Here is a 16,884-nt window from a genome sequence, read left to right on the forward strand (position 1 = left end):
TTTGTTGTTGTTGGAAGGCCAGAATGTGTTCATATCCTTAAGTAGTGGTGTTGATGGCTCTATTGAAGTATATTCGATGGGTAGAGTGTCACTTCACCTTTTCCTCTCGCTGTCCTTCACTGATGGGTCATCAGAATACATGTCAAAGACATAGTCAGTCCGCCCAAACCGATGATATATGGCCGAAAATGACATGAAATTTGATAGAAGGTCATTGAATTTGGAGAGTTTCGTAACATTAACCTTTCGGATTGTGGCCATGATGTCAACTACAAATGATGCGTCTTTCCGATGACTATATGTAAATTCTTCCGGTTTTAGGTGCGTCTCCAACTCCTTCAGTAGCTGGCTCTTTGCTGGTTTAGTCATCATTCCTGCATCATCAAACAACACTGGGGAGGGAACAACATCGTACTTTAAGAGATCATCAGTGGTGAGGCCACGCTCCCGAGCTATTTCTATGTTTCTCTCAGCGATGTTCATCTCCTTCACTGTCGTCTTGGTAGTCTTCTGTGGCTTCTTTTGAAGAGTTTTCATCGTCTTCAAGTTTGTGCGGTGAATGGTACTGCTTATTCGTTCAGTCTTGGTGACAAACCTTTCCTTTCTGAATTTCAGGTACTTCTCTTTTCCTTTTGAAAAGGCATTGAGCATGTCAGTTTTTATATCATCGGACATAACCTCTTTTGTCACAAAGTTTTGTAGTGTTTTGGAAGCGTCTAGAGACAGAGGGGACCCCTTCTCTTCAATGAATCTCATCATCTCCTGAATATGTCCTTCTTTGCGGTTCGTTGTGGCTTGAAATGATTCGTGGTGGCTGTAAGTCTCATGTGTCCTGTCAATCACATCACTGTATTGCCGATGTAGGTTCTTCACTGCCATCATTTCATGGTATATTAGGTCCCACTGGGCGACATACTGTTTTTGCTTTGCATGTCCAATGACTCCATCGCTGCACTTAGATGAAAGGTTAATGCTTTGCTCTAATTTCTGGTCTCCTCCAACAGCGGTGAATCGGCCGGGTATCTCTCTGATTGAAAAATTTTCTTTGGCAAATTGTTCATGAACTGATGGTGCAGTCTCAGGTAGACGTCGCATGTCTTCAAGGTAGAGAGAACACCATCGCAAGTAGTTGGTCGAATCGAATGCCGCAAACAGGTTCAATGCACGCTGGACAGCGTCAAGATGCAGTTCCCAAATCCCTTCACGATCAGCTCTCAACAGATCACGGACAATATCCATCATTTGCAAGAACTGAGTCCAGAACTTGAAGTTTTCATTGGTATCAGACCGTGTTTGGATGAATCTGTTCAAATCTTCGACCAACGTTTTTGATGCATCAGCAAACTGAACCATATACTTCTGACTATCTGTGATGCATTTCTCCTTGACACTAGACTGGAGGTTCGTCAGGATGGCAAGCTCATGTGTATATTGGTCGATGCCTTTCTCGGTGAAGAATTCTTTGTACTGGAGGCGTTCAAAGGCTTCAGCAAGGAGCTGCATACCCTCAAGACAGCGGCTGTAGTGACCTCCATGTAGAACAGAATTCTCGATGACAGTTGGACCAAAAACACCAGCCTGCAACCATGTGATGTCCGCGCCACTTCCATCCAGGAGTTTGCCAATACATTTCAAAACCGTTTTCACTAAGTGAAACGTTCCCAGGCATGGAACCAGGGTCCTGAATTCCTCTGGTCTCAGCAGTTGTATATCATGGACGATGCAATAAACACCTTCATCACAATACATTGGTATCTCATTTTGAGTCAGCTGAGAACCAATGTCCATAAAGTTCTTCATAGCCGTATAAACTGTCGCGTACTCTGTAACTGGATGCGGCAGAACAGGCACAAATGCAAGATTCTTTAATAGGATGGCCTCCGTCCAAACAGAGTTGCTAGCACTCCAAGATGGCATTGTTTGTGACTCGGGGTAGATGGACACTTCATCATGCATGACGTTCAAGCGTGCGAGGGACCAATAAATATCCTTCAGTTTTGCTGCATCGGCTTCGGAGGAAGTGTAAGGCAGTTCGGCCACTTTGTAAGTTGCTGGGATGTCAGCACGGCGTGCAGGCTTGTGAAAGTCGGACAGTACCTGGCATTTTAATATTAAACTGAATGACTGTGGACCATGTGTGACCTGCGTGTCAGAAATCTTTGGTTTACTGGTCGACGACGGGGGTTTGTCTTGGTAGAGAACAGTCACAGTGTCATGTTCAGATACATTTGCCCCCTCATGGTCCCAGTTGTCAATTGCACCGGAGGTGAATTGCCCAGGATCAAAGTGTGACGGCAGTGAAACGCGATCGTTGTTGTGCTGTGCTGTAAACGTGGCAAGGTCATGTTGGTACCTACGCAGCTCCGGGTAGCTGATTGCTAGTCCTCCGTGGTTTAGAACTGTAGTTACAATTTTGCCACCACGCCCAAGACCATGAACTGATTCCGCATTCATAATATGCATTGGAGTTCTCTTTCTACCGCAGTGATGGATATAGTACATGACTTGGAAGACAGATTGTATCTTTCTGCAATGCTGTGTGGAGAGGCTGTTACCTGATGGCTTGATTCCAAGCAAGCTGTTTCTCAGACACTTTTGGTATGGAAGCTTTATCACGAGAGTCATACTTATACAAGTATTTAGTCATGCAGACCCTGTGGTAGTACAGGTCTGCTCCAAACACAGAATGCGCATCTTGAAGGTCGCACGTTCGGGTGAACACATCATCTTGAAAGAAGTTTGTCGCAGCCAGAAAGGCTGAAGCACGGCCTGATTCACTAATGCGATATTTCGTGTACTGTTGTTTGTGTGATTTACTGTCACAGATAATACACTTCACTTGACGTAAGGCTGTTGTGGACGTCTCTGTATTCGGTGGATGTCGGACGGCCTTAAAACGAGTACTTCTATCTTCCTGCTCAGAACGGGACAGGTCTTGGCATACAGCGAGACTCTTCCTTTTCCTATTGAGAACTGAAGTCATGGTGTATTTTTTGTAACAGTCATTGGTCACATGATAAACAAACCCATCTCCTTTAACCAGCTTAAGCCGTTTGGAAACTTGATCATTGTGGATGTAACTTGCTTCTCGTATCCTTTTGCAACCATTAGTTGTGCTCACAGTTTTATCCCCCGCGCTTTTCTGGCAGATGATGCAGTTAGTCGCATCAAACGAACTGTCTTCGGGCGGTCCTGAGAGAGTAACAGACTCCATCGTCAGCGGCCACGCCTGAAAAACAAAAAATGGATATTAGTTACGTTTGTACGGCTGTAAAAATCGGCAAGGTCGGACCATATGCTGAAAATATAAAATGTGAAAGACTGATAAGCCACAAAGAAACCCATGTTTATCCCTATTAAAGGGCTTCATAAGGAAGCTTCTGACAAATTTTGGTTGCTTTATCTACATAATTGGGTGTATGAGAGGTGATCGGATTTTGAGCACCTTTCAAACTGAAAGTGATTTTTGGAGGAAAAAAAGCTAAATGACGGGTTTTTTTTCTAAAAAAGACAGTTTATAGTATTGAACCATGCTAAATATGTGTTAGTTATGTCTAAACATGATAAATAAATGTTACATTTGAATCTAAAGCTGCCTACTCTTGAATTATTCCATGAAAACTGAATTTTGCTATTTCGGCTAATTTGCCTCAAGTCATAATCACGTATTGGGGTGTGCAGAAAAAACGTACTTGATCTGGGAGTGTTACCCAGATTTTTTCCAAGGGTCTCAACATATAGAACAGGAAAATCAAAAGTTTGGCCGTAGAAGAGAGATGTACACAAGCAACCCCCCAGAGCCAGGAGTATACACTTAAATGGCTCTCGAATGTCCTTTAACAACTGCTCCGTCTTCTTCCCTTGAGCTGCCAGAAATACCTGCAATTCATCAAAGAGCTCAAATACACGGGCGAGAACATTGCCCTTTGACAGCCAACAAACAGATGTGTAGAAGAGGAGGTCTTGGTGGACAGAATCCATGTCTTGGCACAACTGACGAAACAGCCTGGTGTTGAGTGCCCCTCCTTTGATATGGTTGACGATGCGGATCACAGTTTCCAAGGTGACTTTGAGAGCAGCAGGGAGCGTCTTGGAGGCAAGAGCCTCACGGTGGATCAGGCAGTGTGTTGTAATGACATCCGGGATCTTCTTCTTGACCAGAGTCACAAATCCTGACTTGGAGCCGAGCATGCTGGGAGCTCCGCCCGTGCAGACACCAACCAACTTTGCCCACGAGAGCTTTTCCTCTTGGAAGAAGTTGGACACCATGTTCATGACATCTTCAGCCTTTGTAGTTGTTATCAGTGGGCTGCAGAAGAGGAACTCCTCCTCCACCTGATTTTCCGAGATGAACCGAGCAAAAACCAAAAGCTGTGGAAGCTGTGCGACGTCTGTGGACTCATCAAGTTGGATGGCGAAGAAGGGAGAGAGTCGGATTTTCTCCGTCACCTGAAGTTTGATGTCCTGGGACATGTCATCGATGCGCTGCTTAACTGTGTTGTCCGAGAGACTTATCTGATTAAGCTTGTTGACACAGTTCTGATTGAGGACAAGACGAGCAGCCTCTACCATGCAAGGCTTAACGAGCGTCTCTCCAATCGTGTGTGGCTTCTTCTGCTTCGCGATAAGAAGGGAGATCTTGTACGAGGCCTCGACGATCTTGCTGTGTTGAAAGAGAACTCCTGTTCCATGATCCAATCTCGACCGCTTGAGCTGGTGTTCTTTGATTTTGAAGTAGGCCAAATCCTTGCTGGCAAGTTCCGGATGAACCCTGGCGAGGTGCTCCTTTAGCTTGAAGGGCTTCAGGCTCTCGTTAGCAAGTGTCTTCCTGCAGATGACGCACTGTGGCAACTGCACGCCATTGTTCACGATAGATGAGAAGCCAAAGTTGAGAAAACTCCCGTTGTATGTGCGTTTCTTCGACATCTGCAAAACAAAATATCAAGCATTAGGAACGAAAATAGTCATATGACAAAACCTAAATATCAAAAAACTAACAAAAATCCCTAAATATCATAAAAAATTTCCTCAAAATCTTGGACCCTCCATGACCCCCAGAAAAAGGCTCATGACCCCTTTGGGGTTCATGCCCCGCAGTTTGGGAACCACTGTTCTTAGGGAATGGCATCATTTTTTTGGATCTTCCTGTACTTGTCAGCAGTTATGATGTACATTATTGCCACAATTGGCTGAGATGCAATCCCAAACTTTTACTGATCCTCTACCACGTTTTACTGTCGATTTTGTACTTTGATTATAATAATATGTCTCCTCTCAGCCATGAAAGAAACTGTTGATGGTTGCTGCCAAAAAAATTAAATAAAACCTTCATTAATCTATCGAGAGCAAATGATTCCAGCTTTGTTCATCCGGCTCTCCACTTACATGGACACGAGTTTGTGGTAATGTGTTTATTACAGTTTCAAAGGTATCATTCACACCTGTATTTTCAGCAAGGTTATTGCCAACATCCATACTTCATGGCCATATATTATATTGAGAAAACACCCTGAGATAATCAACATCACTTTTGGACAGTTTCAACATTGTATCTCGACAGCATCTATTTATTAACAGCGCTGGCTTTGTGTGCCTTCTTTGGAGCCTTGCATGCAGTTTGTACTGAAGCATGGAATATTGCCACAACGTATTTGGATGGAGTATCGTGCACAAGCCAAGAACTTATTTCTGCTAACAGAAGAAGCCCATGGTAAAAATACGATGATGTAAAAAGCAAAAAAGAAAAGGAAGCCTTTTATCCTTGTGATGGTTAAAGAGCTCAAAATGGGATGTTATGTGTACTGTAATTCATAACAGCAAAGAAACAGACAATTCCTGGAGCCATTGAGGCAGGTTCTGTTGCCGAAACACCGCCTGGCTTCAATTTTTTGTCTGATTGATAAAAATTATAATTTTACCGTTTGTTTGGGTTAATTTGACACAAACTTGTATTTATTAATTTTTTTCTCTTCAAGGATTGTTTCCGTGTTTCAGGGTGGGATAGACAGACAGACAGACAGACAGACATGCAGACCACATCATTGTATATAAGTATATACTAGCAGGTACCTATGGAACTTCTGCCCAATGTAAAATTTGACCTCAGGTCCTCAACATCCGCCTACCCCATCACAATCCCCAAGTCATCAATCGCCCCTCGCAAACCCCAAACCAATAGGCCCTCCCCCCCTCTCCCTCCCGAATCCCAAATTCCTCAACCTACCTCTCACAACCCAAAGGGTTCAATCCCCTCACCACTCCAAGCCTTCAAACCTCCTCACCACCAACTTCTCAACCCTCCTCACCTCTACCACAACTCCTAAACCACCCTTACCCCTACCACAACTCCTCAACCACCCTCACCCCCACCACAACTCCTCAACCATCCTCACCCCCACCACAACTCCTCAACCACCCTCACCCCCACCACAACTCCTCCACAACCAACCCCACCACAAAAATAGTGACCCCACCACAAAAATTTTTCTGATTGTTCTGGAGTGTACTTAAACATTTGGGTTTTGGTTTTGAGGCATTAATGTGCTGTTAATTTTAAAACCAAGTCACCACAACCCCACCCAAACAAAGTTCTCAATCCCTCACCCCACCCCCCCAAATTCTCAACCCACCGCTCCCAACTCTGTCCCATCTTTGCTATCTCTCTCCCTTTCTCTCTCCCTCTCTCTCCCTCTCTCTCCCTCTCTCTCCCTCTCCCTCTCCCTCTCTCCCTCTCTCTCCCTCTCTCCCTCTCTCTCCCTCTCTCTCCCTCTCTCTTTCTCTCCCTCTCTGTCATACCTCTGTCAGACAGAATGGACAGACAGAGAATGGACAGAGAGACAGACTGGTGGAGAATATAGCTAAGTAGATGATCTGATAGCAGAAGATATGCTTATGTGGTATTTCATTCGATAGAGCTATTCTTAGAATATTGTCCTGTGGATGGCTCTTAAGACGGAGCACCCATGGATGACCAATATTGAGCTTACTTTGAGGCGTTGAGGGGGGGAGGGGGGGGGGGGGAGGAAGAAGAAGCAGGATGAAGCGGAAGCGGGATGTTTTACCTGTCGGTCCAGTCTTCAATCCGGGAGGAAGCGGGAGGCAGTCTTCAACCCTGCAAATTAATAAACTCAATAAACACGTTTTTATGTACCACAATAAACGCGGCTTTATTGCCGGACCCCGAGAATAATGAACAGACTTCGAACACAGACAAATGGGGAGATAATAAAAGAAATACCTTGGGTGTGTGTTTGTGCTGGCTTAGCTCTGTCTGGCTGCAGTGTCAGGGATCGTCAGGCTCCGAGCGCAGTTGTCCGACGCGGCTCCGGTTGGTGGGAACAAGGCCCTGACGTGCCCCTGTTCACTCGGCCTTGATAAGGCCTCTCGCGCCATCGTTCGCTCGCTGCTAGGCCCGTGTACGCTGCAGAGCGGCAAGCCTCACCCCTGCTTCTCCACGCTGCAGTGGCAAGCCACGCTGGTACACCCGTCGCTTGCACTGAGAACCCAACTCTTTGTGCTCACTCAACCATCTCTCCACCAAAGTCCGAAGGCAAGACAATGCAGCGGAACATAAGGGAAGTCCAGTGCAGGGAGAAGGTCCAAACACAAGCGAACAGTCCAAACCGAGAGAACAAAAGGGGACGTCGATGCTGACAGAGCCAAAATGCAACCGTTCGCTATGGTGTCCAGAATCAGAAGGGATGAGAGGGGACATCGATGCTGACAGAGCAAAAATGTGACCGCTCGCTATGGGATCCAGAACGAGAAGGCCGAAAGGGAGATAGAAAATGTCGGTTTCTCCTCACTTTTATTGATCCCCCTTGGTCAATCAGCTTGCTCCTTATTGTCCCTGGGCTTCAGCTGCGTGCCGATTGGCCCTCCCTTCCAGTGATGTGATCTCCCCCATCAAACCCTTTAACCAATCCATCGCGAGGTGGGCGTGGCCTCAGCCTGCCTGAGCAATGTTTGTCTTCAAGTCGGGGTAATGCGTGGGCGCTTCCTGTCTGTTCTTCCGGTCAGTTTCCTTGTGGGGAGGGGGGGGGGGGGATTTGTTATTCGTGTATGCGCCAATGGGAATGGATTCCTAATCTACGTGTCTATATGCGTTGCCATACGGGTCAATGGAATGATCACAGGTTTGACACACAGGGGAATTAACATAATCCCTACTCTATATAACACAACGATCATCCTGGTATGATCACAAAGATACACTTACACGAACAAACCACCTAAACAGAACTTATTACATGTGGGGTTCCCTATCACGACAGCCGGAACATAATACCTACACAGATCTACCTGGATCTATATATGTCACTACCCCACCGACATAACAATATTACTATTGGGCATAGTTTGACTGACGGCTGGAAAGATAGTCTAGATGGTGCACACTTGACTCTGAGCTGTATAGCCTGGCTTAGAATCTCGGCTCAGCTATAAACTGCCATATTGGTACATCGCAAGCAGGATGACGAATTATTTGTGCTGTCCCTCAGAGATGGATGTTAAACTGGGTTTCCCATCTGCTGGCAGTAGTTGATGGACATTACAGATCCCACGGTGTCCTTTTAATTTGTCGCAGGTCTACAAGAACTTTGCTTTGCTGTTGATGGTGTTGGGGTTCTTGTTGGGTGTCAATTTTTGAAATGTGCACCCATTGGTGGGACAGCTTCTTCTTTTTTTTTTTTTTTCTTTTTTTTTTGTATACTGAATCGAGGCTCGTGAAAGAGCTAACATTTATTTCACAAACAAATCGACCAGACAAACAAAATATATAAAAAGAGGGAGCGGAAGACAAGGTGGGGAGAGAAGGGGAAGCACACAAACATAACATTTGAGAGCAGGGAGATGTGTGGGAGGGAGAGGGCTTGTAGTCAGGTTCACTATGTCAATAAATTATATTTCGTTCAAAATCATGGTAGATTAGCAAACCTATACATTTTTGGAAAGGTTATAGCATAAGGAAACTAAAAATCAATGTTTACATTTGGAGAGATACCTGTATGGCGGCCCTTTTGGATTTTCAAAATGGCCACTGTAAAATACATATTTTGTTCTATTTCTGCCTCTAATTACCCTAAAAACTTTTTAAAATACACTAAACCTATATTTTCAGGGACAAGGAATCCAATGAAAGTATAAAATTAGTGCTATGGGGAATGGTAAGACACGAATCAAAGGTTTTTAATTGCAAAATACTGTCTTTCTATTCGCGATAAGTTGCATAATCAAATACATGTTATCATTTTGTACAGGCAGTTGATAACATCAAAATGTGTCACAATAATTCATATCACCAAACATACACAGGCAGTCAGCAAAATCATATATACACATGCAGTCAGTATAACTTCACATCTACACAGGCAGTCAATGACAAAATATACACAGGCAGTCAATGGCATCAAACATACACGATTACAGAATATGCCATTTAGAGTTCGTCATCACTGTCCTGTGTGTCGTATCCGACAATATAGTCCGCATCGTTTTCACAGTCCGTTCCACACAAGCAAAGGTCGGTCAAATTGATTGGCAAATCGAATTGGTCGAATGGTCGATCGAATCGAATTCGATGAATCGAATCGATCGAATTGGTCGAATGGTCGAATGGTCGATCAAAGCGATTGGTTGAATGGTCGAATGGTCGAATTGGTCGAATGGAATTGGTCGATTGGTCGAATTGGTCGAATCGAATTGGTTGGAATTGGCAAATGTAAACATTGATTTTCAGATTTTCCATGTAATAACGTTTCCAAAAATGTATAGGTTTGCTAATCTACCATGATTTTGAACGAAAAAACATAGTGAACCTGACTATTGGGGGGAGGAGGCATGGGAAGGGGGGGGGGGGTGACCACACCCACATCCAGCTGCCAGACAGCTGCCAGACCACACCCACATCTATTGCTTGACTCCACCCACCATAGCACAGAGACTAAGTGATATTGCCGCCATCTTGGTTTTCTGTTGATTTTCTGTCCTGTCTTCGATAAGTAAGAGTGTTTAAGGGGATTGTTGCGTGTTAGGGGTTAAATTCTATCCTTGTGTCTGAATTCTGTATGTACTTGTAAAATGCTGTGCCTGTAAATGTGGGAGCCACTCGAACCACAAAATGGATCACCAACCACTTCAGACTGTAACAAGGAAATTTATTGAAGTACGTGTACACGGAGAGAAAAGTAATCATATAAGTTTTATAAGATGAGAATACTCAAAGTACCCCTACAGTTTTCTGAAAATCAAGCGTCGAGGCAGTGGTATTTATACATTGACAGGGAATTGCCGAGAGGAACAGCACATCATGTTAACTCCCTAAATGAGATTGTGAGCTGCCGACGTGGCAGCCACAATTCCTGGAAATGACTCCCCCAGCCTTACATGAACAGAGTTTAAAAGTTCACCATTTGCCCTTCTCCAGTGAGCTATGTTTCAATAAGCTGCATACAAATCTTCCCCAGGAACACAATAACTCCTGACCCAAAGCTGATTTTCATCCAATCAGCTACAAGGTTACATGATAACCCACAAGCCAGCAAGCAAATTGCAATAACAACTGCTGTCAAACCCAGAATGCAATTCGTTTTTCCTTTGTAATCAACTACCCATGATGCTCTTTATTTTCCTTTGTCCTTGATTGGACAGAAATGACAATTGCCATTTGTCAGCTTCTACATAAATATGTGCCTTTTTGTGAATCTGAAATACTTTATAGACTTTCCAAACCTGCTCGATTGTCTCTTTCTCCATTGGTTTGACATAGCGTATGTAATAAATATATTGGAAATTGTGCCTTATTCATGCACTCCATTAGTTTAGCCAACCTCCCACCTACGGTTTCGCTCGGCCCTACCTAATAAGTAGGTGGGAAGTACATGAGGCGGGAAGTCGAGAGTGCGGTTCCCCAGTTGGGACAATTTAACCACCAGAAAGGTAACATGATACTGGGTGTGAGGACTCTTCTATGTTTAGTTGCCTCAACCGGCGTCTGCGGTGTGTGCCTTTCCTTAAGACTGTGTTTGGCAATAGCTGATCTGTTGGGATAATTGCATTCAAATGCCTTACGGTGTTCAGTAATACGCTGACCTAAGGTCCTCCCCGTCTCTCCCACATACTCTGCTCCATAAACACAGTGTACACCACACCTGCCATATTCCTCCACGGAAGCCTGTCCTTGACCCTCATAAGAGCTCGTCTAAGGATGAAAACCTGTGAAACTAACCCTCACTTCTGCCGCTTTCAAAACTCTGCCGACCCTCTGTGAAACTCCCGGTATAAAGGGCAGAACACAAAACCCCCTTTGTTGTTCTTTCGGTCCCAGCCTGTTGTGGAATAGGGTTAATATTTTGGGTTCTACCCTCAACAGGACCAGAACATGCATCTTGGAGGCTTGGCACACGGAAGAAACTGTTACGTCAATCACGCAGGAGATGATTGACTTTCCATTAGCATTTGATCCAATCTTGCGTAAACGGAGCGGGGATTCCCTGACTTTAAATAGAGATTCCACATAATGTTGTCGTCCAAGGTTTTTATCAGGAAAATATCCCTAAAACCACCCCAACCCCCTCCCCCCTCCTTTGTTTCTCACCCCACCTCTTCACCCATAGCATATGGGCATGTGTTGATATTGATACCATTACCAGTTCTTTTGTGCTTTCAGCTCACTAACTAATAGGGTTACACTAACTTATGATCACTTGTTAAAAATTTTACTGATTGTTCTGGAGTGTAGCTAAACATTTGGGTTTTGGTTTTGAGGCGTTAATGGGCTGTTAATTTTTAAATTTGGTGATAACGGTCTGAGTTCACGAGAGAGATGTGATTTGTGTTTTGATTGGCTGTCCAGCTTTGCCCACCCCCACCTTTGAGTATATAAGGGGTTTTGAGATTATTTTATCACTCTTGAGGAAGGTTAACGGATGCATGTGGTTTTTCACATGTTGTTAACCGAAACGTTGTCATTGTTGGTTCAATTAAAGGTTAGAGATCTTATCATGGAGTCATTTGAATTTACTCCCAACCGCAAGTATTTGCTTATATATGCAGTCGTGGCCAAAAATATTGGCACCCATGCACTTTTTTCAAATAATGTACAATTTCTTCCAGAAAATTGTTGAAATAAAAAATATTTTGGGATCCACATATGTATTTATTTGGTTTGCAGTGGAAGAAAACAAAAAAGCTGAAAAAACACCGAAATCTTGGCTTATTTCAAACAGAAATCCTAAAATTAGACATAATTAAATTTCAAGCAGGTGATTCTCTTTTACTTTAGAATTGAACTCACCTATGGTGAGTTTCAAGTGCCTGCAATATAAAAAAAAATCACTCGTTCAATCAGTTTGAAAAGAGAAAAGGAGTCATTCTGCTGTTTTGTGTCACTGTCTGTACCACAATGAGCATGGAGAAAAGAAAGAAAACCAGAGAATTGTCTGAAGAGGTCAGACACAATATTGTAGACAAGCATGGACAATCTCAAGGTTACAAGTCCATCTCCAGAGACATTGACGTTCCTGTGTCCACCTTACACAATGTTATCAAGAAGTTTAAGGCCCATGGCACTGTAGCCAACCTCCCTGGATGTGGCCTCAAGAGAAAACTTGATCGAAGATTGCAGCGAAGGATTGTTTGAATGGTGGAGAAAGCACCTCCATCAACTGCCAAACAGATTCAAGCTCACCTTCAGACACAAGGTTCAACAGTTTCAAGTAACACCATCCGTCGCCAACTCAATGAAAGGGGGTTCTATGGTAGGAGCTCAGGAGGACCCCACTGTTCGGAAAGCCCGACTGGAGTTTTCCAAAACACACCCGAACAAGCCAAAATCCTCTGGGAGAATGTCCTGCAGACGGATGAGACCAAATTAGAGCTTTTTGGTAAAGCACATCATCTCTATGTTTACAGAAAACAAAATGAAGCCTTCAAAGAAAAGAACACCTTCCCTACAGTCAAACATGGAGGAGGTTCAGTGATGTTTTGGGTTTGCTGTGCTGCCTCTGGCACTGAGTGCCTTCAATGTGTGCATGGCATCATGAAATCAGGAGATTACCAAAGTATTTTGGAGTGCAATGTTCAACCTCCATCGACCTCCTACCTCTTCCACCTCTTCCACATCTTACCCTACCCCTCCTCCCCCCTGTTCTGTATCTGATGCTCCCCCTTCCTCTTCATTAACGGTATGGACCTCAAACATCCGGGGCCTTCGTTCAAACTTAACTGATCTCTCCATACAGGTTGCTTCTGTCAAACCAGACGTGATCTGCTTAACAGAAACTTTCCTCCTTTATGATGTCTCTGATTCCATAGTATCTCTCCCGGGCTACTCCCTCCTCCGGTATGATAGACCTGAGCCTCGTCCTGGAGGCGGGGTTGCTATCTTTATCAAAAACTCTCTTCCTCACTCGCCCTGCACTGCACTCTCTCCACCTCACCCCCAGGAATACCTCTGGCTACGGCTTCCCCTTCGCTCCCACCTCTTGTTCATATGTGTGTTGTACCGTCCACCAAACAGTGATGACTCCATCTACATCTCGCTGTCTGATGATATGGACCAACTTCTATCTACTCATCCCAACTCTCTCTTCCTCATATGTGGTGATTTCAACTGTCATCATGCCAGTTGGCTGGGTGTGGGTACCTCTCTCACCAGCCATGGCTCCTCAGCAAAGGACTTCTGCGACTCACTGGGACTGACACAATCTGTCAATTTCCCGACCCGGATCTCAGTCAACGGAACATCTTCTCTTCTGGACTTGGTTATGACTAACTTCCCTGAAAATGTCTGCTGCTCTTCTTCTGCTCCGATCGGATCATCTGATCATGTCCTTGTTAAAGTGGACATCTCTCTGACCATCCTCAGGGAGCCTGCTCAGCGTCGACGAGTCTGGCATTTCACTCAGGCCAACTGGCACGGTCTTCAAGCAGCCATCAATCATCTGGACTGGTCTCCCATCTCTACCACCTCTGACATCAACTCATCCTGGGAATTCTTCCAAAGTAAATTGCTCTCTCTCATGCACAGATTTATCCCATCTCGTCTTCAGTTGTCATACCCTTCCTCCCGTCCATGGTACACGGAATCTTGTGGTGAGGCTGTTGCCCAGAAACAACTTGCCTTCGTCTCCTGGAAAGCAAATCCAACGGAAGGAAATCTCATTTCCTTTCACAAAGCCCGAAACAAGTGTGTGTCCACCCTCAGGAGAGCCAGGAAACAATATCTCTCCGTTCTCAAGACCGAACTCTCTTATCTGTCTCCCTCTTCCAAATCCTGGTGGCGTCTGGTCAAATCCGTTTCTGGTGTTTGTTCCCCCTCCATCCCCTCCCTTACCTCAAACGGCTACACAGCTGACTCCGCACGTGAAAAAGCTGAATGCCTCAACTCTGTGTTTGCCTCTAAATCTTGTGTCCCAAACCCATCCCTCTCTGTACCCACCATACCCAGTCGTACCCTGCTGCTTCTGGACTCCGTGTCCTTTCCTCCTGACAAGGTGGAAAAGTTTCTGTCAACCCTCGACTCTGATTCTGCAACTGGACCCGACGGCATCAGCCCACGGGTCCTAAAATCCTGCTCTGCTGCTCTATCTCACCCTCTCTCTGTTCTCTTCACCCTCTCTTTTGCTCAAGGTCAACTGCCATCTGCTTGGAAATCAGCCAACATCACCGCTTTGCACAAAAAAGGTGCAAAAACAGATCCTAGCAACTACAGACCAATCAGTCTTCTCCCAATTATCAGCAAAGTCATGGAATCCATCATTGCTTCTGATATGAAATCTTTCCTCTTCTCCAATGGCTTGATCTCTGATCATCAATTTGGTTTCAGACCAGGTCACTCTACTCTGGACATGCTGCTTCTGCTGTCTCAACAATGGATGGAGGTCCTCAATGCCAAACAGGAAATTAGAGCTGTCTCCCTCGACATATCACGTGCCTTCGACACGGTCTGGCACCCCGCTCTGCTCACCAAACTCTCCTCCTTTGGTATCCATGGAAATCTCCACGCATGGCTGGCGGACTTCCTCTCTAGTCGTCGTCAACGTGTGGCCCTGAATGGGTTTCTCTCATCTCCTCTTCCTGTTCAGGCTGGAGTTCCCCAAGGCAGTGTTCTGGGCCCCGTGCTTTTTCTGGTCTTCATCAATGATCTCTCTGACTCTCTCGAAAATCCTCTCTATCTCTTTGCTGATGACTCCACTCTCTGCCGCTCCATTCCTCTTCCCTCAGATCGGCAGTCTGCTGCCTCCTCACTCTCTGAAGACCTGGACAAAATCACAGACTGGTCAAACAAGTGGAACATGTCTTTCAATCCTGACAAATCTCACACTCTTACTATGTCTCTCCGAAAAGATCGACTGGACAACCCTCCCATCTACTTTCTCAACAATCCTCTCCAAGAAGTTCTGTCGCTCAAGATTTTGGGTCTCACTATCTGCCATGATCTTTCTTGGGAAAACCACATTTCCAAGCTGGCCTCCAAAGCCAGTCGCCGACTGGGCATCCTCCGTCGTGCAAAGTCCTTCCTCGGCACACCTGAGCTCCTCACCACATACAAGGCTTTCATCCGCAGCTCAATGGAATACTGTTCTCCCCTATGGGCCGGTGCTCCTGCCTCACACCTAGCTCGGCTTCACGCTGTTGAAACCAAAGCTTTCAGAATTATTGGAATCTCCCGCGATGAAGCTATCTCTGAGGGCCTTTCACTCACTCACCGCAGGCAGGTAGGTGGTCTTTCTGTCTTCTACCGACTCCTCTCTGGCCTTGCACCCCCAGCTCTCTCTGTGCTCTGTCCCCCAAATATTCCTACAGGTCGCACAAGATCTGCCAGCAACCCTCTGATGGTTAAACTGCCGAAATCTCGGCTCTCCGCTCACCTTCACTCTTTCATTCCTCTTTTCTCCCGCCTCTGGAACAAACTCCCTCACTCCCTTCAATCCCACTCCTCCCTCCAGGTCTTTAAAACAGCTGTTCACCACCATCTCTTATCTTCCCCCATCCAAAACCTTGATCTTTTCTACCCCCGCTAATTCACCCCAGATCCACCTTGTTTGAAATTCCAACTTCTTTCCTGGAAGTCCTGGCAGTGTCCATATGTTTTATACCTCTCCCACTGCCCCCTTCCCACGCCCCCCCCCCCCCCCAACGCCCTCACCCTCTCTCAGATCTCTCGATGTCTCCATGTCTCTCGGTCCCTGCTCTCAAATGTTGTGTTTGTGTCCTTCCCCCTCTCTCCCCATCTTGTCTACCGCTCCCTATGTTGTGTTTTATGTGTCGGTTTGTCTTTCTGTGTGATTAATGTTCGCTCTTTCACGAGCCTCGATCTTGTATACAAAAAAAAAACAAAAAAAAAAAAAAAAAAACCCAGCGTCAGAAAGCTGGGTCTCCTTCGAAGGTCATGGGTCTTGCAGCAGAACAATGACCCTAAACACTTCGAAAAGCACCCAGGATTGGTTCAACACAAAACGCTGGACTGTTCTGAAGTGGTCAGCAATGAGTCCAGATATAAATCCCAATTGAACACCTTTGGGGAGATCTGAAAACAGCAGTTGGAAGAAGGCACCCTTCAAATTTGGGAGAACAGGAACAGTTTGCACAAGAAGAGTGGGCCAAACTGCCAATAGAGAGGTGTCGGAAGCTCATTCATGGCTGTAGGAAGCGCTTGACTGCAGTTATTTTGTCCAAAGGCTGTGCTACCAAATATTAAGTCTTGGGTGTCAATAATTTTGTCAATGACATTTCTTTTATTTTCTGATTTAAAAGGATATATTAAGTTCTGAATCAAAAGCAACGGTTCTCTAATATTAACAGTGAAATAAAGAATTGTGGAGACAAAATACTCAATTTCAACTTCTTTTTGGAGAAAATTATGAGTTATTTGAAAAGAAG

General features: G+C 45.1%; 2 protein-coding genes across 4 annotated transcripts in view; one reads left to right on the forward strand and one right to left on the reverse strand.

The window, feature by feature from the left end:
* The window catches only part of PTPN11 (protein tyrosine phosphatase non-receptor type 11), a 234,342-nt gene that overhangs the window by 112,194 nt on the left and 105,264 nt on the right, over window positions 1–16,884 (forward strand). The window lies entirely within an intron of this gene.
* LOC144892693 (protein FAM200C-like) overlaps window positions 1–16,884 on the reverse strand; it is a 1,175,895-nt gene that overhangs the window by 3,333 nt on the left and 1,155,678 nt on the right. The window contains exon 2 of the mRNA XM_078780855.1: window positions 3,813–4,926. Coding sequence (XP_078636981.1) covers window positions 3,813–4,926 — 1,114 coding nt within the window. The remainder of the gene's footprint in view (window positions 1–3,812; window positions 4,927–16,884) is intronic.

Source organism: Myxine glutinosa, chromosome 6, assembly GCF_964187855.1.
Source record: "Myxine glutinosa chromosome 6, kmMyxGlut1.1, whole genome shotgun sequence".
Lineage (NCBI taxonomy): Eukaryota > Metazoa > Chordata > Myxini > Myxiniformes > Myxinidae > Myxine > Myxine glutinosa.